The sequence below is a fragment of the Sphaeramia orbicularis genome, chromosome 22 (genome assembly GCF_902148855.1).
Source record: "Sphaeramia orbicularis chromosome 22, fSphaOr1.1, whole genome shotgun sequence".
In the NCBI taxonomy this organism is placed as follows: domain Eukaryota; kingdom Metazoa; phylum Chordata; class Actinopteri; order Kurtiformes; family Apogonidae; genus Sphaeramia; species Sphaeramia orbicularis.
In genome coordinates, this window is record NC_043978.1 from 54,840,310 (window position 1) to 54,865,791 (window position 25,482).

The 25,482-nt window shown below is 36.2% G+C and overlaps 1 protein-coding gene across 6 annotated transcripts in view; it reads left to right on the plus strand.

The window, feature by feature from the left end:
* Nucleotides 1–25,482, plus strand: part of dtnbb (dystrobrevin, beta b) — an 86,533-nt gene that overhangs the window by 58,630 nt on the left and 2,421 nt on the right. For 5 of the 6 annotated variants that reach the window (XM_030126005.1, XM_030126010.1, XM_030126008.1 and 2 more), the window contains 7 exons: nt 2,351–2,439; nt 4,354–4,467; nt 10,923–11,019; nt 12,422–12,442; nt 21,386–21,545; nt 22,895–22,984; nt 24,262–24,315. In XM_030126005.1, coding sequence (XP_029981865.1) covers nt 2,351–2,439; nt 4,354–4,467; nt 10,923–11,019; nt 12,422–12,442; nt 21,386–21,545; nt 22,895–22,984; nt 24,262–24,315 — 625 coding nt within the window. Of the gene's footprint in view, nt 1–2,350; nt 2,440–4,353; nt 4,468–10,922; nt 11,020–12,421; nt 12,443–21,385; nt 21,546–22,894; nt 22,985–24,261; nt 24,316–24,459; nt 24,484–25,482 lie in introns of all 6 variants that reach the window. The other variant, XM_030126009.1, reaches the window with a different exon arrangement.

Below are 25,482 nucleotides of genomic sequence, written 5' to 3' on the forward strand. Positions count from 1 at the left end.
CTCCAGTGCACACCTTTGAGCTTCACTTTCCCTGCAGTTCAGATTTAATGCTTTGACAAGATACTGTGAGGCTTTTCTTTGTGTCTGCAGAACTAAGTCAATGTTGAATCTGTTTAAGTGTGAGCTCTACAAAACTGCCCACATTTAGGCTACACTGTAAAAAATCCTGTTTTTACAGAAAAAAACTGTCAGCTGTGGTTTCCAGAACAGTACTGTTAAAAACACATCCAACTGTAAACATATTTACGAGTAACATGTAGATTGAACAGTTTAAACATGTAGATTTAAATGGTAAATGTTCTGCACTTCTTTAGCTCATTTTCTCCTCCTTCATGGTGTCCAAAGCTCTTTCCAAATCCACCAGGTCCAACTGGGACCAGTTTAGGGTTCAGTGTCTTCCATGGACACTTGGACATATGTCAGACTGCAGTGGAAGCTCAGCTTCCCCTAAAATGACTCAAATTAAATGCTCAAATCTGTTCAGTTGTTTTCATTTCATTGACTCCAAATGTGTTGGAACACGTTCATCTCTCAGACCAGTTGGTTCAGAATCAGTTTGATCCCAGATCAGTGGACTGGATGTTGTTCACTTCTCCTCCATTCCCGTGTCTGTGTTTGTTCATTCCATCTCTGCTCAGTGCATTTGTCCGTAGACGCTCAGCGTCCATGCACTTCAATGGGACTGAGTGGAACTGCTTTAAACTGACTCTAAACTGACGCTAATTGGATAAATGCCACCGTGTTGTCCCGCCCCCGGACGCTCAGCGTCTCTGGGGGTGAATGGAGCTGTGGGCGGAGCTCGGCCGGGCCGGACGCTGAGCTTCCACGTGCTGATTGGAGGATCAGTCCAAAGGCTGAATCCAGTTTGATTGACAGCTGTTTTCAGATCTGCTCCTTCACTGACACAGTTCAGTTTAATACCGTCACACATTCTGCTGGGAAATCACAGAAACCAAATGAACTGTTCATTTCTTGCACTGTAAATAAAACACACTCATTGTACTTTCTTGTTTCAATTTAACATAATTTCAGTGTTTTCTTGTTTAGTTGGTACGATAAGGTCACTGAGCATTTTCTGAAAAAGGAACGGAGGGACGAATTTATGTTTAAACTAGAAGCACTCGGAGAGCGCAGACCTCCGCCAAGGCTGATCAGTGGCCCCCCCCCGTGGGCCCCCCCACCCCCGATCACCACCAAAATTTAATCATTTCTTCCTTATCCCATTCCCAACAAACCCTGAAAATTTCATCAAAATCTGTCCATAACTTTTTGAGTTATGTTGCACACTAACAGACAGACAGACAGACAAACAGACAAACAGACAGACAGACAAACCCTGGCCAAAACATAACCTCCTTGGCAGAGGTAATAACCTGACCATTTTTTTTATGTAAGCCGACAAAGAGCTTCCCCTGTCTGAAAGACCAGCAGCCGACACTGTTTAAGACATATCATGAGGACAAATACACTAGTCCACAGGTGTCAAACATGCAGCCCGGGGGGTCAAATCCGGCCCACCAAAGGGTCCAGTCCGGCCCTGGGATGAATTTATGAAATGCAAAAATTACACAAAGTAATTAACAATCCTTTTAGTTCAGGTTCCACATTCAGACCAATTCAATCTCCAGTGGGCAGGACCAGTCAAATATTATCATAATAACACATAAATAATGACAACTCCAAATGTTTCTCTTTGTAAATATAAATATTTTCATGTATTTACACTAAAACAAAGTAGAATTTCGCAAAAAAATATGAATAACTTGAACAAATATGAACAACCAGAAATGTCTTAAGAGAAGTCAGTACAATTTTAACAATATTCTGTCTGTTATTAAATGTTTTGTGTGTTTGTAGATCCACTGTGATCTGTAAGTTCTAATGAACATGTGTAAATGATAAACTGAGGCAGAATAGTGTTCAAATTACACTGATTTTTTCAGTTTGTTCATGTTATTCACATCTTTTGAAAGGATAGTTTGTAGATGTAAACATTTTCATAATGTAAATTTACTTTTTTCATTCTAAAACAGACAAAAGTTTGGAGTTGACATTTCTATATTATTGTTCTTATTTTACTGGTTCGGCCCATTTCAGATCAAATTTAGCTGAATGTGGAACTGAACTAAAATGAGTTTGACAGCCCTGCACTAAGAGTACTGTCTGATTTATTCTTCCATTGTTCTATGTGAGAGTAAAAGATAAGAGGAATGGATGGTAGTTTGTGTAGAGGCTTAATTCTCCAACAGAGCATCATTACTGCTCCCTGTGGTCATGTTGTATTTCTTTGTGTTTGACTTTTGTTCCACACACACTTTTAATGCCATTCTGTGGTCATTTTGTTTTTCAGCAACAGTGTCCTCCGACAGATCTGAGTTTTAATTTCGATGCCAATAAGCAACAGAGACAGCTGATTGCAGAGCTGGAGAACAAAAACAGGTACAGTTCATGATTTTAACAAAAATTGTATATAATATTTTCTATTCTGTATATTTTTACTGGTGACTTGACAGCAGTATGATTTAAAGAAGTTACTGTACCCTTTGAGGCATTTTCACAGATTTTAGAGCACAGGTGTCAAACATGCGGCCCAGGGGCCAAATCCGGCCCACCAAAGGGTCCAGTCCGCCCTTGGGATGAATGTGTGAAATGCAAAAATTACACTGAAGATATTAACAACCAATCTACATACATACACATACAGTCCAATTCGATTTCAAGTGGGTCAGACCAGTAAAATATTATCATAATAACCTATAAATAATGACAACCCAAATTTTCTCTTTGTTTTTTGGTGCAAAAAAGTAAAACTATATGAAAATGTTTACATTACCAAACTATACTTTTATAAAAAATGTGAATAACCTGAACAAATATGAACAAACGGAAATGTCTTAAGAAAAGCATATGCAATTTGACCAATATTCTGCCTGTTACTAAATGTTTTGTGTGATTGTAACACACGTGTAAATGATAAACTGAGAAACCAAGGCAGAATATTGTTAAAAATGCACTTGTTTTTCGTAAGACAATTAAATTTTTTCATGTTATTTAAATTTTTAAGGAAACACTGTAGATGTAAACCTGATCATAATATAATTTTACTTTTTTCACTGTTATTATTTTATTGGTTCGGCCCACTTGAGTTCAGTTTGGACTAAATGTGGCCCCTGAACTCAAATGAGTTCAACAGCCCTGTTTTAGAGGAACTAGCATTCTTACGACAGTATCGACAGCAGTACAGTCTCCACAAAAGAAGTTTTTACAGGCAGAGGGAAGTTGCTTCTGTTCTCAAAACCAGCTCCGAAAACTGTAAACGGAACTGGTTCGGTTTACAGATCTCAGAACCAGTTACATTTACAGAACCAGTTATGTTTACAGATCTCAGAACCAGTTTCAAGATCCATAAACGGAACCAGTTTCATTTACAGAACTCAGAGTGAGTGAGTGATTGGAAAAAACAATACTCTAGTCCAGGGCCCACATTCAACTAAATTTGATCTGCAGTGGACCGAACCAGTGAAATAAGAACAATAATATAGAAATAATGTCAACTCCAAACTTTTCTCTATGTTTTAGAGCCAAAAAAGTAAAATTACATTATGAACAGGTTTACATCTACAAACTATCCTTTCAAAAGATGTGAATAACATGAACAAACTGAAAAAGATAAGTTTAATTTGAACACTATTCTGCCTCAGTTTATCATTTACACATGTTCATTAGAACTTACAGATCACAGTGGATCTACAAACACACAAAACATTTAATAACAGACAGAATCTTGTTAAAATTGTACTGACTTCTCTGAAGACATTTCAGGTTGTTCACATACACTCACTCACTCACTCACTCACTCACTCACTCACTCACTCTGTGATTCAGGTAGTTGTATTCCAAAATGACTTGCCGAGATATTTAACATGGAGATTGGACTACTGCTCAGCTGTAGGTACTAAATTGTCCAGGTAAAAATGTCTGAATTTGTCAGAATTGTGCCAACACACACACACACACACACACACACACACACACACACACACACACACACACACACACGCACACACACACACACACACACACACACACATGTACACACACACCCTCACACACACACCCTCACACACACACACACACACACACACACACGCACACACACACACACACACACACACACACACACATGTACACACACACCCTCACACACACACCCTCACACACACTCTGAGGCCTTCCAGTATTATGATTTGATTGTTACCCAATGGCAGCAAAAAATATTGTCGACTGAGGATTGACGTGTAAAACCCTCAGTAACAGCTGAAGTTGGGTTAATGGATGGGTTGTGTTTTTCAGAGAGATCCTCCAGGAGATCCAGAGGCTGCGTTTGGAGCACGAACAGGCGTCTCAGCCAACCCCAGAAAAAGCACAGCAGAACCCCACGCTTCTTACTGAGCTACGGCTTCTAAGGTACTGCCCCCACCGTCCACCCTCCATACCACAGGAGGACAGAGGCATACATTAACCCTTTCATGCATGAATTATGAGAACCTTAAGCAAGATTTTTTTTTTCTGAGTGTATTTATTCCTCTTTAGGGAAAAAAAAGCAAAAAAAAAAAAACCCCCCGATGTGATTGAATTTTTTTTATGAACCTATTTTTCAAGAAGTTACAAACATGTCCTCTCAGCTGGACACCATGCGTTTCATTTTTGAAGTAACATACTGTGTGAAAACTAAGAAAAAGCAACTTACTATGTAAAAGTAAAATGGGAAAGAGAATCTGACATAGAAATGGATGATATAGATTGGCTAAACATGTGGAAATTACATCATACAACTACTAGCTCTCGGACATGGAGGGAATTTGCCTGGAAAAAACCTTATAAGATTTTTTATTCCACCCAAGTTTAAAAGTAAACAGTTCCAGAGGCATTAGGAATGTTGGAGAGAACGCGGGGAGATGGATGTTGACCATTCTCAGGTTTTTTGGAAATGTTCAAAACTTTCGGAATATCGGGAAATGATCTACAATGTCCTGTGTCAAGTATTCTAATCTAATCTGATGTTTTCTCACATTTTAACATACGATAATACTTGTTATTAAACACTGAGATAACACTGGTCTACAAGGAAAATGCTTCCAGAATAAAAGTAATGAAATTTTACCACATGAGAGTCACTGATAAAGAAAAATCCAGTCAAAAATGCTGGTTGGCTGAACTTTCCAAGATACAGCCTTGGGTCAAAATGTGAAATTCAAGAATTAACGAGAGAATGGGTTTGATTCAAAAGGAATATTTGTCTCAGAGCTACAAGATCTACTTCAAAACACTGTCTGCACATTAGAATACATTCACTGTACAGGTTCTATTTAGTGGCAGATTTATAAAACTATTATATAAATGTACATAAACCAATATATATGTGTAATAACACTTAATCATATACCATGAAAACATCAGCAAACCAGCACTTTTGTCATTTATTTTCCAATTAATCTTATTAAAATACGTAACATTTAGCACATTTAATCTCTGAAGCAAATCATTTCTAAAAAATTGTAGACCAGTGTAATGTGCAAAAAAACATCTTTTTGTTTTTTAAAAAAACTGTTAACAGTCTAATAACAATTAGCAATTGATTTATACTCAAGTATGTCAGTGCAGATCAGGTTTATCAAGAACAGGAAAGCTACAGTACTGGTCTGAATGTCAGTGTATTATTATGGGATGGTGCATAAGTGTCCACTGTGTTGGCTGATCTGGAACTAAAACAACGTCTGTGAATCTACAAGAGAACAGCTGGAGAAGAGATGTCCACTGGAGTGACCACTGTGCATGAGAGGGCTAAGGAAATCAAGCTACAAACCAACTTCCCATAGTCATGTTTATATGGGCTAAACTCCTTCTTCAACAGGAATGGTGTCTTCCTCGTTCAGGGGGTGGTTTTAAATTAGCCTCAGCAGCAGCACAGACATTCGTCATGTTGGCAGGGTCCTCAGACCTTTGGGTCCACTTCTTGGAAGAAACTCACCCTGAGAGGACGTGTTATAGCACTTGTTACCCCGAATGACTCCTTGTTCTGGCCTAAATAATGAATAAGTAGCAAAGTTTAAGGTCAGTAAAGCCAAAACAAATTTAAATTTAATCTTCATTTCATAGGGGTTATCATCAGAGCAGATTAAATACATACAGCTTTGATTACTTCTAGGAAGCATGTAGAACCAGGGGTGTTAAACTCATTTTGGTTCAGGGGCCACATTCAGCTAAATTTGATCTGCAGCGGGCCAAACCAGTAAAATAATGACTTAATAACCTATACATCATGACAAATACAAGTTTTTCTTTTTGTTTTAGTACAAAAAAAAAAAAAAAAAAACTAATAAATTATGAAAATATTTACATTTTACAAAAAAAAGATGTGAATAACTTGAAAAAACAGAAATTTCATTTGAGAAATTTGCGCAATTTTAACAATATTCTGCCTCGATTTATTATTTCTACATGTACATTTACACACAGAGTTCCATAAACATTTGGTAACAGGCAGAATATTGTGAAAATTTTGGAGTTTGGAACTAAAATTTGAACAATTTCTACAATATTCCAGCTGTTATTATGAACACAACTGCAGATCACAGTAGATCCATAAATGCACCAAACATTTAGGAACAGACAGAATATTTTCAGGTTGTTCCTATTTGTTTTTATTTATGTATTTATTTGCATTTTATTGTGAAAAAATAGTTTTGTAAATGTAAATATTTCCACAGTGTAAGCTTATTTTTTTCGTGTAAATTTTTCACAAAGAAAATTTGTGGTTGTCATTATTTCTGGTTTATTGTGTTGTTCTTTTGACGGTAGATCACATTGGTCTGTATGTGGAACCTGAACCAAAAGGATTTGGACAACCTGGACTGTTCAGGTTCATTCTTGCACTTTCATCCTGCGAGTCGGGATGGAACCTTTGGCGGGCCAGATTTGGCCCCTGGGCCGCATATTTGACACCTGTGATGTAGATGGAACAGAATATTTTTTCAGTTTTATTTATTTATTGATTGATTGATTTATTATTTAGAAGAAACCAGTTCTGCATATCATAGCAAAAATATACGAATTCATTTGAAAATGAATGGGTGTGTATTACTGCAGGACAGTTATCCCAGGTAGCATTATCAGTTTAATGTTGCATATTTCGCACCATGAGCCAGATCGAGATTTATGATTTTGGAGCAGAATCTTGTCAGGTGGAAACTGTCTCATTACATTCTACAGTTGGAGGCTGGCTCCACTACACAGATATTTCCTTTCTGTAGGGTAAATGTCCGAGCACAGATGTTTCTGAGTTTACACGACTCAGATTTTTTGGTTTTTTAATTTGCAGTATACAGTGTAAACACCAGAGGGCGATGATGAGTAGATGTCTCAGGCAGAAAGGGACATCCAGCTATTTATCACTTTATCAAGGGCCTGAAACTCCAGTTATGTTATTGTGTTTATGTGAAGTTGAACTATAATAACAGAGCCACTCAAACTATCATATCTACCTAAAATTGTATGTCAGTGCTCCAAGTCATGAATTCAAGAGGCTTTTTGATGTGAGCTGTAAACAAAACCCATGTGTTTACATTCGGACCAGGAGGTCACTAGGGCATCTGGGGAATTTTTTGTCGCAACGTGCATTGTGGGAAACGGAGGCTTGTGCTGCGCGAACCTCCCAGCCACCTGCGGCAGCGCGATCCTCTGTTTCCCACAATGCACGTCGCGACAAAAAATTCCCCAGATGCCCTAGTGACCTCCTGGTCTGAATGTAAACACATGGGTTTTGTTTACGGTGGATGGCACTTTGAAACTGTTCATCATAATTTAAGAGATTCAGGCGAGTAATCCCAGAAAGACTTACAGATTCATGACACTGAGGATATGACTGAGTTTTTACACATTTGATGAAAAATTGGTCAATGAAAATCTCCAGCATCTTTAACCTACCTGCAAAAAGGTAGGTTAGCATGATTTTTCTTTTCACCAACTCTTTGCACTCCAAATCTATTTCCAGTGTATGATTTTAATTGCCAGGGGCTACCGGGGCTATCAGTGCTAAGATTTGCTGATAGTGATGGCCTGATAAAAATTTTTCCCAGAACGATTCATCTGCCAAATCAGTTCATCTGTGCTGGGTCCTGCCAGGTAACAGGTAAACATGTGGCATAGCGCATAGAAAATAAATCTAGATAAATTCCCAGGCACAGGTAAAATGAAGTAAACATGGGGCAAACAGAAAAGTAGAAAAGAAAATAAATATCTAATAAATCAGACGACACAAACTTATTTATGTCCCACAAAAATCTTGACATCTTATTGATATCTGTTAATAAAGAACTGTACAAAGTGAATCAGAGGTTCAGGGCAAATAAACTGTCCCTTAATATCCAGAAAACAAATGTCATTATCTTTGCAGGTAGGAACAAGAAATACAATAAAGAGAAGGCTAGAATTTTCATAAATGATAAATCCATCGGTCAGGTAACACACACTCGCTTTTTAGGTATATTGATAGATGAAAAACTGTCATGGAAAAATCATATTAGCTTTATTTGTAAGAAAATTTCAAAAAACATAGGAATCATAAGAAAAGTCAAATCAGTGTTCACACAAGACACATTTATGACCCTTTACTACAGTTTGATATATCCTTATTTAACATATTGCAATATTATCTGGGCTAGTACATACACAACTTCTGTCAAACCACTCTATCAACTACAAAAGCGCTTTGTCAGAATCGCAGCCAATGCTTCTTTTACAGCACACCCTGCTGATCTGTTTCACCACTGAAAAGTTAGGACTGTGTATGACATCAACAAATGTCAGATTGCCTTATTTGTCCATGCAATTGTTAATAACAGTTCATGTTTACCTGATCAATGCAAAGGCTTCTTCCGGTTCAGCTCAGACATTCATCACCACAGGACAAGACAGCGGAATCTACTAAGACCGATTAGGACCAAATCCAATCAGAAACTGTTTACAGTCCTGTATCATACCCCATCATATGGAACCATTTAAGCCAGTCACAGCAGACGTGTGTGTTCTGACCCAGACTCAAAAAACTCTTAAAACTGGATTTCATAGAACACCCGAACACTGCTTTCACCTGATCTGTTTGCTCTTCTTGATTCATTTCTCATTTTTCTTAGTTTGATAACTCATTAGTTTCATTCTGAATTTCGTTTCATAGTTTTGTCGATTCTTATTTATTTCTACGTGCACTGCTCACGATGTATTTAGTTTTTTTGTTTTGTTTTGTTTTTGACTCATTTCCTTCTTTTAATTAATTTTGTTTATTTATGATTGTATATTGTATTAGACACTGTAAGTACTTTTTTTATTTCAAGTCTTTGGGGAGGCCCACGATAAACCACTTTGGTTTTTGGCTTCCCCGGCATGTCCTTTACAGTTATTATTATTGTGTTTTTATTGTCTTGTATACATGCCAAGGAACAATAAACAATAATACACAATACAAGTGATGCCAGTGTGTTCGTTCAGACGGGCAGCTGTAGTTGTGCTTGTTCACACTCGAATGACATGACTCTCTCCCTACACATCAATAAATTCAATTTGGCAGTCTGTTGAAACTAACAGAATTTCCCAGCTTCCCCTGTTCCACACCAGTGCTGGTGACAGGAAGCCCTCTCCGCCACCCCAGCATCCACCTGTAGACTCTGGGGGGGGGTTGTTTTTCCACCACTCCAAGTCTTTCCTCAGGAGGGACAGGTCATCTTACAGGTTTTATTTGAACAGGTTGGGTACTGAGTGCAGGTGAGTGCAGGTGAGCACGGGTTCGCAAAAATGGACACAAGCAGGACTCTGGTTTATGCCGACTCTACACAGTATAATGCCATAAAACGACCCCTCGAAAATGAGAAAAAATGATCATAATTAATACATTTACCTTAACCCTTTCATGTATGAATTACAAGAACCCTAATCAAGATTTTTTTTTCTTGAGTGATTTGATTACTCTTTAGGAATTGAAAAAACAATGCCATTATTTTTTTTATTAAGCTATTTTTCATGGAGTTGCAAAAATAGCCACTCAGCTGGACGCCATGTGTTTAATTTTTGAAGCAAAAAATATGTATTTACTGTGAAAACTATGAAAGAAAAACATTTTAATGCTGCTAATCTGATGTTTTCTCACATTTTTACGTACTCTAATGCTAGTCATTATTCACTTCATGGAGATAATGTGCAAAAAAAACAAAAAACAAATTGTTAATTACAGTCTAATAATAACATGGAACTGATTTACACTAAAACATGTTAGATCAGGTTTATCAAGAACAGCAAAGTTACAGTAATGTTATCAGTTGTAGTGTATGGGATGATGCATGAGCGTCCAATATGTTGGCTGATGTGAAAGAAAAACAGCAAAACCCATGAATATACAAGAGAACAGCTGTAGAAGAACTGTCCACTGGAGTGACCACTGTGCATGAAAGGGTTAAACTGGTTAAGGCAGACGACCATCCTGTTAAAAGGACATTTTTCCTCGCCACTGTTGTCCATTGTTTGTTCCTGGAGGATTCTGTTGGGTGTCAATGAATTCCCTGGTCATGAGTCCACTCTTGACTGGCTGTCGATGTAAAGTGTCATGAAATAACTTGTGTTAGGATTTGCTGCTATATAAATAATGTTTGATTTGATTTGATTTGATTTGATTTGATTTGAAATATAACTCTAAAGCCAGTATGCTCACTTAGGCCCACCTACTTAGGGATAATCTGTGGTAACTGACTCTTGACTTTTTGGACAAATCTGGACACTGCTGCTATATTCAGTATTTGCAAAAAATCCATGCGCATCTGTGAAATAATCTGCTTCTCAGAGCTGTACTCAACATTTGTGTGTCTCTGCCACAGACACAGGAAGGATGAGCTGGAGCGGCGCATGTCAGCCTTACAAGAAAGCAGACGGGAGTTGATGGTGCAGTTGGAAGGACTCATGAGGCTGCTAAAGGTAGAACCACTGCCTGATGTTTTACAAGCTTTTATCTCTGTGGACCGCTTAATCAGTATTAAATGACTTACCTAGCTATTTCAACACTGGGTCTTTAGTATTTTAAGTTTTAAGTTTCGTTGGTCTTATTTTACTGAACACAAACACAAAGCTCTAAACATCCATCACATCACTGATGACCTGCTGTAGTGTTAGGGCTGGAGTTAATATTTGTGTAATCGAATGAGTTGTTTGAGCTGCAGGTGTGTGTGTGTGTGTGTGTGTGTGTGTCTATATATTAGGGATGTAACGATTACCGGTATGACGATAAACGGCGGTAAAATTACCGACGGTTAGTATTACTGTTTAAATTCTAATTCTCATGATAACTGTGTTTGATTATCACACTTTTAGGGGAGAAAACGCCGATGTAAAGATCTGCTTTAATGACAAATATTTGAGTATAGTTTTAATTTATTACAATTTTAATTTTCTATACCTAATATTTGGAACCAATATTCACTTTTAAAGTCTGTGAAAAGGTTCGTTAAGCATCTATGTGTTATTTATGGAATAAACTATATAAATTTTTCAAATCAGATTTTATATTTTTTTGTGTGTTTTCTGTCCTTTTATGTTTTTATAGTAGGTTAAAGTGAAAAAATAATAGACAGATGATATAGATGAAGTTGTGCTGAAAAAACAGATCCCACACATGGGTATAGTAAACATTTGTTTCTATAGTATATAAAGGCCAAATCAAAAGGACTGAAAAACAGACAGAATAGGCTCAGACCACTAAGGGTTAATATTTGAATGTTTCTGCCAAGAGAAAGTGCACTGTGCCAAATATTTTATCTTATTTTTTATTTTTATTTTTTTTAAATACAACTTGGTTAAATTATTTCAGTGTGTGTATTAGTACTTTTTGAACAGTTTGAGCCCAATTTCAATAATACTGCGATAATAATGATAACCATGATAATTTTGGTCACAATAACCGTGATATGAAATTTTCATATTGTTCCATCCCTAGTATACATATATATATATATATATATATATATATATATATATATATATATATATATATATATATATATATATATGTATGTATGTATATATATATATATATATATATATATATATATATATATATATATATATATATATACATATTCCTCTGTTACAATCCTAAGCATCACCCCAGCCCTACGTTGGGGTTAGGGTTCACTGAAAAGGGTGGATGTTAAAAGTCTCATTCTGAAATAAAACATGGGCATTTTTTAAACTAAGTTAATGGAGAGCCTTATGTTACTGTACCCTATAGTGCATGCAAAAATGCTACTTCTTCTTTTGCTGCTTTAACTCTGTTGCTCTCACTCTTCTTACTCTCTTTTTGCTTGCCTTCGCTGCCTGATAGGATGAGGAACAGAAGCAGGCTGTAAGTTGCACTTAATTCAGTTTCCAAGGCTTAATACATGGCTTTGGTCACAGCACTTAACATACACAACTACAGCACAGTGGCCCACCCTCTGAAATGGGATTACCTGCCTTACTGCCTTCCCTTTGCATGAGGAGGATGAAGAGAAACTGTTTAAATACACTCTAGAAGAAGGGTTAGGAGAGATCACAGGATTCCACTCTCTATATGGGTTATACTAATCAGGGACTCGTTTCTGCACTTGCTCGTTAAATGGTTAAGCTTAATGCAATGCAAAATGCGTTAAATGGACGTATTTTGTGTTATAACGTGTCTGGGCTAGTTGGTTAAAGTCTGTGCTCACCCAGTTCCACGTTCCAGGGCTGATTTTACACAGACCTCGGAGGCCCACGGTAGAATGAGGATATATTCTTGTAGCTGTGTTCATTCAACTTTATTTCTGTCATCTGTTTCCTTTGAAATATTATTAACATTTGAAAAAGAAGATTTTTAACAGAAGTTTGACAATATCTTTGATGATATCAGATTTTCCCCCCAGACATTTTGCACCAACAAAAACAAATTTACCGTGTGAGGACCGATCCGCTCACTGAATTTTATTCTCTGCATCGATTCATGGATAGTTCAGTTTTTCTATACAATCTCTTTGTCCTGTTGTTCGGCGTAGTTATGGCCAAGGTTATTATCATTAACGAATACTAACAAAATGACGAAAACTAGAATTGTAAACAGATTTTCGTTAACTGAAATAAATAAAAACTATAATTAAGAGAAAAAAACAATAATTAACTGAAACTGTATTGTGTGTTTACAAAACTAACTAAAACGGATAAAAATTCTGGATAAAATTCCCTTCGTTTTCGTCTTTGTCAATGTCAGATTGATATAAAATTGATTTATTTCCCTCAAGCAGTTTTAGCTGGTGGCACCATCCGACACTTTTTGCTCCGTCACTTGTGTTCACTTGTGGTTTCCAGTCGTCTTCTGGTCCCCACTCTACCTGGAAACATGGAGACTAAAGCAGCAGAGTCCTGTCTGGGATTGATTTGAATACGACGACAGAGAAGAAGAGAAAAGAGACCACTGAACTACAACTGAACTACAACTGAACTACAACTGAACTACAACTGAACTACAACTAAACTAAAACTAAGCATTTAGAAAATAATGAAAACTAATAGAAAACTAGCAAACCTGCTCTAAAAACTAATTAAAACTAACTGAATTGGAGACAAAAAAGTCAAAACCAAATAAAACTAAACTAGAATGAAAAATCCAAAACTATTAGAACCTTGGTTACGGCCAACAATAACCATTTTGAGGTCTTTAACAAACTCACCAGTGTGGAATAACTCAGGTCATTCTTAGACGCATGATGTATGTGTATAAATAATTCAACTCAATTCAGTTTTTTTCATAGAGCCCAATATCACAACAAAGTCCCCTCACAATGCTTTACGGAAATTGTTGAATTGATTAAAAAAAAAAAAAAACACAAAATGAAAATAATCAGACATATGACAGGAGAGCCCAGCGGACAGGCTGTAGATGAGAGCAGGACTGATGGACGTGCATCTGCTGATGGAGTTCCAGTCTGTAAGGATGCAGGAGGGTGGGGGCACATGCACACAGCTGAGGGGGTCCATCCAGACAGCTGAGGGTGAGGGAGGAGGTCCCACCTCCTAAATGGCCTATAGCACAGGTGTCAAACATGCGGCCCAGGGGCCAAATCCGGCCCGCCAAAGGGTCCAGTCCGGCCCCTGGGATGAATTTATGAGATGCAAAAATTACACTGAAGATATGAATCATTTTAGTTCAGGTTCCACAAACAGACCAATTTAACCCTTTCATGCATGAATTATGAGAACCTTAATCAACATTTATTTCCTGAGAGTTTTTATTCCTCTTTAGGCATGAAAAAAAAACAATGCAACTGAAAATTTTCTGATGAACCTATTTTTTATGGAGTTCCAAAAACGTCAGCTTGACACCATGCATTTAATTTCTGAAGCAAAGAAACATGGATTTACTGATATGTCGTGTGAAAACTATGAAATAAGACCATTTTTAATGCTGCTAATCTGCATTTTTCTCACATTTTAACAAACTCTAATACTAGTCATTACTCACTTCATAGAAATAATATGCAAAAAAAAATCCCAACTTTTTTGTTAAAAAAAACAAAACAAAAACGGTTAATTGCAGTGTAGTAACAATAACAAGCAACTGATTTTTTTTTTTTTTAAGTTTAGTTTATTTCGAATATGCAACAAGACAAAGTAATCTTACTTAGTCCTTAGAAATAAAACAGGAAGTAAGAGGTCATGGAAGAAAACAAAAAAAAAAACAAAAAAACGTATACATATACATGACTTCATTTGCACATTTGAAAAGCAGTGGGAGGAAGTCTAATTTATTTAATCCCCACCCCTTCAACACTCAAACATGTCACTGCAGATCAGGTTTATCTAGAACAGCAAAGTTACACTAATGGTATGAATCACAGTGTATGGAATGATGCGTAAGCGTCCACTGTGCTTTTCTGATATGGAACTAAAACAACAAAATCCATAAATGTACAAGAGAAGAGCTTTGAATAGCGGTCCACTGTAGTGACCAGTATGCATGAAAGGGTTAACCTACAGTGGGTCAGATCAGTCAAATACTACCATAATAACCTAGAAATACTCACAACTCCAAATTTTTCTCTTTGTAAATGTAAACATTTTCATGTCATTTTACTGTATTTACACTAAAACAAACTAACTTTTCACAAAAACACAAATAACCACAACAAATATGAACATTCTGAAATGTCTGAAGTGTAATTTTACCAATATTCTGCCTATTATTAAATGTTTTGTGTATTTGTTGATCCACTGGGGTCTGTACGTTGTAATTTGCATGTGTAAATGATGAACTGAGACAGAATATTGTTAAAATTACACTTAGTTTTCTTAAGAAATGTCCGTTTGTTCATGTTATTCACATTGGTTTAAAGGAGAGTTGGTAGATGTAAACATTTTCATTGCACACTTATACTTTTTTTTGCTCCAAAACATAGAGGAAAGTTTGGAGTTGACATTATTGATATGTTATTATATTATTATTTCACTGGTCCAGCTCACTGCAGATCAAATGTGGCTGAATGTGGAGCTGAACTAAAATGAGTTTGACAGCCCTGGCCTATAGTAATTCTTCATTCGTACCACAGTGCTGTCAGATGAATGGAAACAGCGGAGGCGTTCGTGTTCATTCGCTCACATATAGTTGCAAACAGTGAGCTAACGATGGTTTAGTGAATGCAACGAGCCCAGAAACAGATTTTGCGTTCGTTAAGCCCCTGCGTTCACGGACCCATCGTTAGCTCACTATTTGCCCTGAAAGGTGCGCTAACGGGTTTGTTCACTATTTAACGCAGATACGAGCCCCTGGTTTATTAATCGAGGATACTCTACCGCTAGGTTTCTCAGATCTGTGGTCCGCACAAGTTGAGAGAACTGTGTTTTTTTCCTGCAGCCGAATGTCAGGGACTCGTTCCTTTCATGGGTGCTAACAACCTCCCTTCTAATGTGACTGCAGTCTGGCTGGCCATCTGCTGCCTGGCCCAGAGCCACAGACCTGGACCTGCACCAGTCCCACAAACACACACTGATCCTTTCTCTGTGAGATCTAGCTCCCGACTCAGCACAGGCCCCGCTCGTTCAGCCACACATGGTTCTCATTACCAGCCCGTTGCAGGAAAGGTGCACTATAGAGACAGAATATGGATGGATGTTGTTGCACCGCCAGTGAGGATAGCGTTACCAAGAGGCTTTCTCTTCCTTTAAACCATTGTTTTTGTTTGTTCTCCCCAGAAGGATTAAGTTCTTTTGGTCACATCTGGGTCTGAGTTTGTTTTAATCAAAGTCAGAAGCAAAAGGTCACCTCAGCTTAAAGCCACAATCTGTGATCACACTACACCATCCTCCATCAGATCACACTATTCCACAATTGGCTTTGTTAATGAGAGACTGATAATTATCCATCCATTTATTTATTTATTTGGTTTATTTGATAGGGACAGATACAAAAGACATAGACCAGTGCCCCCCCCCCAAAAAAAAACCACATTAAAGACCAAATGAAACAGAGGAAGAAGTCAGCCTTAAAAATTAAACTAGACACTAGTCACTTAAAAGCTGCAACAAGATGGCAGACACAGGATACAAATGTTATAGAAGGTGCATGATAAAAACATTGTACACAAACGATGTAAAAGAGGCAGTTAGATGAAAACAGCACAATACGTAGTGTGACAAAAATGTCCAGAACAAATAAAAACATAGTGACATATGCAACAGAATTAAAATGATATAAATGACGTGTGTAACATGATAAAAATAGTAACTGAAGACACAGAATGAAAACATTGTACAAGATGCAATATGAAAAAAACATAAAAGATGCAATGAGATGAAAAAAATGTAATGACTTATCAAGAAAAAAAACGAGGTAAACAATGTGAAAGGCATAACGAGACGTAAATACACAGAAGGCCCACCTGGAGTCTGGGATTAGAATGGTGGAGCGCTGAACTGAAGCCTAACCCCAACACAAACCTTCTGTGTTTCTTCTGAACACTTCCAGTGGTTGTCAGCCTCGTAGCAGAACGGTCAAAGTCACTGGTTCCCAAACTTTTTTGGCTCATGAGCCCATTTTAACATCACACATTTCTGGTGACCCCAGACATTCAAAACGGAGATAACTTTTTGCTAAAATTTATTTGTTTTTATCTTACCAGCCGACAGGTTGTATGCTGTTGTCGTCGTGCGGCGTCCGTTGGTATCGTCTGTCGTCCGTTACAAAAATTTCAATCTTCTTCTTCTCCGAAACTCCAGTTTTGGTTGACTTCAGACTTGGTATACAGCTTCTGTATGATGATGTCAACACAAGGGATTTAAAAATATTTTGATCTGGATCTGATTCTGGATTTGGTGCCACTTTGAAAAATGTCCTCATTATAACACATAGGAAGTGGATTGATCCAATAAATCAGTATCAATGATATCAAGTGTGAATTTGAATTTTTTACAGATCTGATTGGAATATGAGCAAAACATGGACTATTTCTGTGATAGAATAAATACACAGAACTGGGGGAGAATAAATGGATCTGGATACATTTCCCAAAGCTTTGAATTTGGACGCTAAGATACAGGGCCATTGGTCCGATTTTTAATCATGTAATAGTTTGCTCTACTATGTTGCAAATCAGCATTAATGTTAGAGGACATTTAGTCTGTATAATGTCTGTTATCGTGGACAGAGGCAGTAAATCCAGGTGTAGATTACTGCACAAAGGCTCAGGATCTGTCCAGTCAGTCCAGCTGGGATTTACAAGGAGGACAATTAATACTGAACAAACAAGAACTGAAACTATGAATTATGAAAGAGCTGCAGCATCTGAAACTGACCACAGTGAACATGTGACACAAACAGAACCACAGTGCTGCAGTTTCAGACACAGTTTGTCTTTTATGGATTGGGATTGTCTCTCTCAACTCAACATATTTTTTTTATAAGTAAGTTTTTATTTATATTTTTATCAATTACTAGAAATTTCAGGCGACCCCATTTGAATTCCAGGGGACCGCACTTGGAGTCCTGACCCCAAGGTTGAAAAACACTGACATTACTGTAACCCAGCACTCTCATGCATGCATCATAGTGCTTATAGCAAAAGCTAATTTGCAGCACCGGTCCCTAGATGGGCTTTTATGAAAAGTTAAAATACAGACAGGAATGAAGAGACAGTGACCTTTTCCATACAAAACTGTGGTTTAGGAAAGAAAATACTCAGGTTAAAACAAAGAAACATAAACATTATACAAGCGTTAAACATGAGCACACTGCTGTTTCTGGCACATCCTTTTCTTTGTAAGTTTTTTGAATAAACCTAAGCTTGTCAAAGATTTTATTTCAGCGGAGACCAGGTTCCACAGTTTAGCTCCTTTCACGGAGAATGCAGACCGAGCAAAGGCAGTTTCTATTTTCTCCACATCTGAAGAATGTAGCATCTCATGGAAAACACCAAAATTATTTGTTAACGTTATGAAAAGACTTACAAATGTCTCATTGAATTAATTTTTTTGTGATGTGTATATATTCAAGCATCATTCAGGAGTGTTTCTTATTTGTTTAGAGTTTGAGAAAAGGTTGTTGTTGCAGTGCAGGTTCAGTAAACACCTGAATTCAGGCAGTGGCAGCACAACCACTGCTGACCTGAGCTGAAACACACATTTTAAACCAACATTGTTTAAGATTTAGGGGGGTTTAGGAGGCTATAATTGCAGAAATGGAACATAATCTTCAGAATTATGTTTTCACTGGTGTATTAACACATGAAAATAAGAATGGTTGTGTTTCAGAATACCACTTACAGGATCTCCAACAGTGTTTCTAAGCAGTTTGTTTTTCCATGATTGAGCTTCTCAGGAGCTAAGGACACAGTGTAAAGGCAAACAGGAGCATTAGTACTGAACTACTCAAGCCTCTAAAGTCATTCATTTGATTGAAGTCCAGACCATGGCCATGGCATCTGGGCTTGAATTAAGTCTGTGGGTATTTTTTCCACTTGACAGCAAAGTGTCAATGCCAGGGTTGATTACATAACATTTCTGCATTAACCCTTTCATGCACAGTGCTCACTCCAGTGGTCAGTTCTTCTCCAGCTGTTCTCTTGTATATTCATGGGTTTTGTTGTTTCAGTTCCATATCAGCCAACACAGTGGACACTAATGCACCATCCCATAATACACTGATATTCAGACCATTACTGTAACTTTGCTGTTGTTGATGAACCTGATCTGCACTAACATGCTTGAGTGTAAATCATTTGCTAATAAAAATTGGGAATATGATAAAATGTGAGAAAACATCAGATTAGCTGCGTTAAAAATGCTTTGATTTGATAGTTTTCACACAGTAGATCACTTTCTGATATTTGCATTCTTTGCTTCAAAAATTAAACACACGGTGTCCAGCGGAATGGACTTTTTTGGAACTCCATGAAAAATTCTGAAGGTAGATTTGTTTTTTTATTGCTTTAACAAAAAAAAAAGAGAAATATTTTCCATTAAAAAAAAAAAAAAAAATCAAGAAAAAAAGCCTCACTCAATCAAAGAAAAAAAGTGTTCAAATGCAATTTTTTGGATCTTAAAAATTTTTTGCATTTGTCTTATTTTGTTACTTTTAATTATATTTCTGATTATTTTATTGAATATTTTACCAGTTAAATCACCCGAAATTGCTTTATTTGACTTTGTTTTCTAGTAGTGGAATGAATCACAGTACATTTACTATGGTACAAGTACAAACCAAAAACAAATATTTTCAATAAAAAAATAAATAAATTCACTTCACTCAAAAAAAACAAAAAAAATAATAAAAAATACTTTTCAATCAAAGAAAAAAAGTGTTCAAATGCAATTTTTTTGGATCTTATAATTTTTTTTTTTGCATTCAACACTTTTTTTCTTTGATTGAATTTTTTTTTTTTATGGTTAGAGCAATAAAGAAACAAATCTACCTTCATAAAAAATAGGTTCAATAAAAAAATTCAATTGCACTGTTTTTTCATGCCTGAAGAGGAATAAAAACACTCAAGAAAAAAATCTGGACTAAGCTTCTCCTAATTTATGCATGAAAGGGTTAAAATATCTCACAACAACTGGGGCTATGTTAGATGTTTTGTTGTAAGTACTTAGATTATATCAAATTATGCTCAAATTCAGAGAAATCCTTCATTCCACATAAATGTGTTTTATTTCATCATCTGTCAGTGGTGTCATGTCATTATGAACAGTAGATTTTCTTCAGCGGTGGCGACAAAAACTCCCATGGTCTCATGCTAGTTCACAGGTGTCAAACATGCGTCCCGGGGGCCAAATCCGGCCCGCCAAAGGGTCCAGTCCGGCCCTGGGGATGAATTTGTGAAATGCAAAAATTACACTAAGATATGAACAATCCTTTTAGTTCAGGTTCCACATTCAGACCAGTTCAATCTGCAGTGGGCAGGACCAGTCAAATACTATCAGAATAACAGAGAAATAATGACAACTGCAAATGTTTCTCTTTGTAAATGTAAATATTTTCATGTATTTATACTAAAACAAAGTATAATTTTGCAAAAAATGTGAATAACCTGAACAAATACTCATTTATTTAAGATTGCTTTTAATGTGTAATTTTAATGTTTAATTGTTTTATATTTGTATACCTGCCTTTTTCACCTGCTTTTTATCTGTTTTTAATGTGTTTGGTGTCTGTTTTTATCTGCTGTATGTACAGTGTCTTTGAGTTCTATGAAAAGTGCTATACAAAAAAAATGTATTATTATTATTATTATTATTATTATTATTATTATTATTATTATTATTATTAAATATGAACAACCTGAAATGTCTTAAGAGAAGTAAGTATAATTTGAACAATATTCTGTCTGTTATTAAATGTTTGGTGTGTTTGTAGATCCACTGTGATCTGTCAGTTCTAATGTACATGTGTAAATGATAAACTGAGGCAGAATAGTGTTAAAATTGCACTTATTTTTTCAGTTTGTTCATGTTATTCACATGTTTTGAAAGGATAGTTTGTAGATGTAATCATTTTCATAATATAAATGTACTTTTTTCGCTCTAAAACATAGAGGAAAGTTTGGAGTTGACATTATTTCTATATTATTCTGTTCTTATTTGACTGGTTGGGCCCAGTGCAGATCAGATTTAGCTGAATGTAGAACTGAACTAACATGAGCTGGACAGCCCTGTGCTGGTTCCGACCATCATCTATGACCACATGTCTGTTGTGTTGATGTAAGACCTGTCGCAGCAGAAACTGCATCCTGTGTTGAAATGCTAATATGCAGATGACATTCTATTTGTTGTGGTGTTCATGTTGCAGTCCCAGTCCGGAAGCTCCCCTCATTCGTCCCCCAGTCACGGTGCGGGCTGCTCCATGCCCATGCCCATTCGCTCCACTTCAGCTGGGTCCACCCCGACTCACACACCACAGGACTGCCTGGCAGGAGTGGGAGGGGATGTGCTGGAGGCATTCGCTCAGGGTGAGTCTACTTGGTAATGTCATAGATCCAGATGTTACATTTTAGATTAGATTCAGCTCAATTAGCTTTATTAACCCTTTCATGCAGGAATTATGAGAACCTTAATCAAAATTTTTTCCCTTAGTGTTTTTATTCCTCTTTAGGCATGAAAATAAAACAATGTGATTGACATTTTTATGAACCTTTTTTTTTCATGGAGTTACAGAAAAGTCCACTCAGCTGGACACCATGCCTTTTAATTTATTTTTTTTAATTTAACATTTATTTAACCAGGTACGTTAGTTGAGAACTGATTCTCATTTACAATAACTACCTGGCCAAGAGGGAGCACACAAACAGAATGAGTAGCAGCACAGGCTGCATGTACAAACAACAGAACAGATTAAAAATGACATTTGTGAAGCACAGAAACATGCATTTACTGACATACTGCATGAAAACTATGAAATAAAAACATTTTGAATGCTGCCGCAGATGTTTTCTCACATTTTAACATATAATAGTTATTACTCACTCAGATAATATGCAAAAAAACACTTTTTGATTTAGCAACAAAAAAAAAAATATTACAGTCTAATCACAATTAGCAATTGGTTTACACTCAGATATGTCACTGCAGATGAGGTTTATCAGGAACAGGAAAGTTACAGTAATGGGATGAATTGCAATGTATGGGAGGATGCATTAGCGTCCACTGTGTCAGTTGATACGCAAATAAAACAACAAAATCTGTGAATATACAAGAGAACAGCTGTAGAATAACTGTCCACTGGAGTGACCACTGTGCACGAAAGGGTTAATCCTCAGTGAGGAAACTTGTCAGCCTCCAATTTAAACCATAAAACAACAGTATGGACATATAGACAATACACAACATAGAAATGCTGTACAAGTGTGTATTTTGTAATAAAAAAGACACAGGAGTTGAGTAGGAATTATTTGTTGTGTTACAAAACATTATGGACAATCATTTTGCTCTCTTATAACAGTAAAATTGTGCACATGTTTTCACGCTCACTGGGTCGGCATTTTCAGTTTTGATCCGATTTTCTTCAAATTTGGAGGACTGACAGATCTAGTAATCAGATGGACAAAGAAACATTTTGGGAATGGTTTTGGGGGGATCTGTTTGAAATACTGATTAAGAACTGATGCAAATATACTTGTACACCTTGACTGTGATCAGGTCGAAAAGATTTAAGGTCTCTTTAAAAAGCCGTTCTTTAATAAGCAGATGTACTAAAGCCAAACCCTCCTAATCCTGTTTCATATCTGTGTTACTCCTTCATGATCACACTTCATTCTACTGTGTTCTGTGTTTTCCTCTACTTTGAAAATGGCTTCCCCAGGTGTACCTAGAAATCTTCGGAATGATCTACTAGTTGCTGCTGATTCAATCACAAACACCATGTCTTCGCTGGTGAAAGAGCTCCACTCAGGTTAGTCTGAGGCAGCATGCGTTTTATATCTATGACGTTCATTTTGTCTTATTTGAGTATCTGTAGGGCTTAGAAAGTCCAAAAAAAGAGCAATCTTATCATTTTTGGAGTTATGAAATATTTCTTTTCCTTTTTTTTGTTATTGTAATTTAGTAATTCATTACAAACATATATCAAAACATCAATCAATTGATTAACCCGGTGGTATCCAGGTGTGCCTTTTAGGCACACTTTGCACTTCGTGTTGAAAAACTTCATATTATTTTTCACAATTTAAATAAGGTTAGAATTCAAAAGTTGTTCATTTTTGCATGATCTTTAAAATTCTGTCCACCAACTCAAATGTGCACATTGTAAACAAAAGAAAATGACCAGACTAGCATCTGTCTGCCATGTGTGCATAAAACGCACTATTTCTAACATTTGATCTGTATGATTAGGACTGAGCTGGATTTACAAAAATAAAATCAAATTAGAGCAGAAAAATAAATCAGTATATAGTATTTAATAGTTTGATTTATAGGTGTGCATTTTATGCACACTTGGTGACAGATGCTAGTATTTTTGAACATTTGACCTAGCACCAAAAATAATAATGCAAATTAACCGATGTATCTGTTAATCACTGACATATGCCAGGATAAAAAAATCAAATAATATGTGATCCACTTTTTATGGAGTATATTGAAAAAACATTAATTTTTAATTTTTTTTGCATCAAAAAATGGTTTGTTTACATTACAAACACGGCATTTAAAGGGTTAAAAAATGTGACAGTTATTGAGTATTTGGTATTTTTATTTATGACTCAAGTTTATGAAATAGAAAAAAGTGTAAAAGAATTAAAAATAAACTATGAAAAAATGTTTTGACATTATTCCACAAATGTGCCAAAAAGGCACACTTGGTGCTCAGTAAGGGCCTTGGTGGACGTGGTACCAGAGGGATAATCAAAGAATAAAGAAAATAGAAAGAAAGCACAAATAGAAAATAACACATACAGTCTGTTTACATATCTTTCTCTGAAAGTGTGACATAAATATCACATATATATAAGTATTACCTCTCACCCTGTTATTTAAAAGTCTGAGATTTTAACCTGATGAGTCTTCAGACGCTTGTTTGAGTTGTGGTCTTTTAAGGAATTCAACCTTTTATTTGACTCTCTACTACAGATTTCTTATCTAGAACATCCTTGTGTCTGCTTTTGTCTAATGTAGTCTTTATATCTTGCTTAAACATCACTGTGCATCATTAAATTCAATTCATTTTTTAAGTGGACGATGGGGGAGATGAAGATGAGACCAACATGAGGAACGGAGGAGACAGAGGTGAGCCTGTTTGTCATTGGCTGCATGCCATCAGTCATAGTAATGTTAAACAGTATGCCACTCACAGACTGAATGCACTATTATTTGTCATGTATAAAGCTTGGCCATTTATATAAGCATGCACTATTTCCTTTCTTTTTTCAGATGAAGCAGAATGAACAACACAAAGTAGGAATTGTAATTAATTCATAAATATTATACACACAACACAGAAGTGGGAAAAGGCCATAGTTGCAATGAGTGTCAATCTGCACCCGGGGGAAAGAGTCATACAGCAATTATTCTGCTTTTTACACCCATGTATGTGTACAAAATTATACTTAATGTTACAACCCCAAATAAGAAATAGACCCAAATTCCTTCCTATATTTGTTTTAGGGACATTTTTTTTTAAACATTTCAATAATTTTCCCATTTATCTGTTGACAAACTGGCAATATTTAGACTATTTTTGAATCCGTGTATCATTTGTTCATTCATTTTTCAATTTAAAATCAAAAAAACAAAAAAAAACGACTTGTTTTTTTGTTTTTCATTTTCAAAACCAGAATGAAAAACAGATAACGGTTTGTTTTTCCATTTCATGATTTTGTGCTCAAATGAAAAATGGAAAAAACAGATAACGACCGTTTCATCGGATTTTGCTGTTTTCAGTATAGTTCAGTTATCTGACCTGGAAGTAGGCGTTACTGGGGAAAAAATAAATAAACGGAATCATGGCTGGACTGGAGGAATATTTTGCTATAATTAAGCAGCTGTTTGATATGTACGGAAGCGTATCACATTCACACAAAAAATTAATTTGGAATTCCGAATTTAAATTTTTTCAGAAAACAGTATCTCGTTAATTTGGAAAATTCCGTTTGTTTATTTTTTCCCTAGTAGCGACTACTTCCGGGTCAGACAACTGAACTATATTGAAAATAGCAAAATTGGATAAAACGGTCGTTATCCGTTTTTTCCATTTTTCATTTGAGCACAAAATCGGGAAATGGATAAACAAATCATTATCAAACCATATTTTCATTGTGGTTTTGAAAATGAAAAACAAAAAAACAAGTGTTTTTTTTTGTTTTTTGTTTTTAAATTGAAAAACGAATGAACGAATGATACACGGATTTACATGGATTTTTTTGCTCCATTTCTGGATGCTGTTTTTGATTCAAA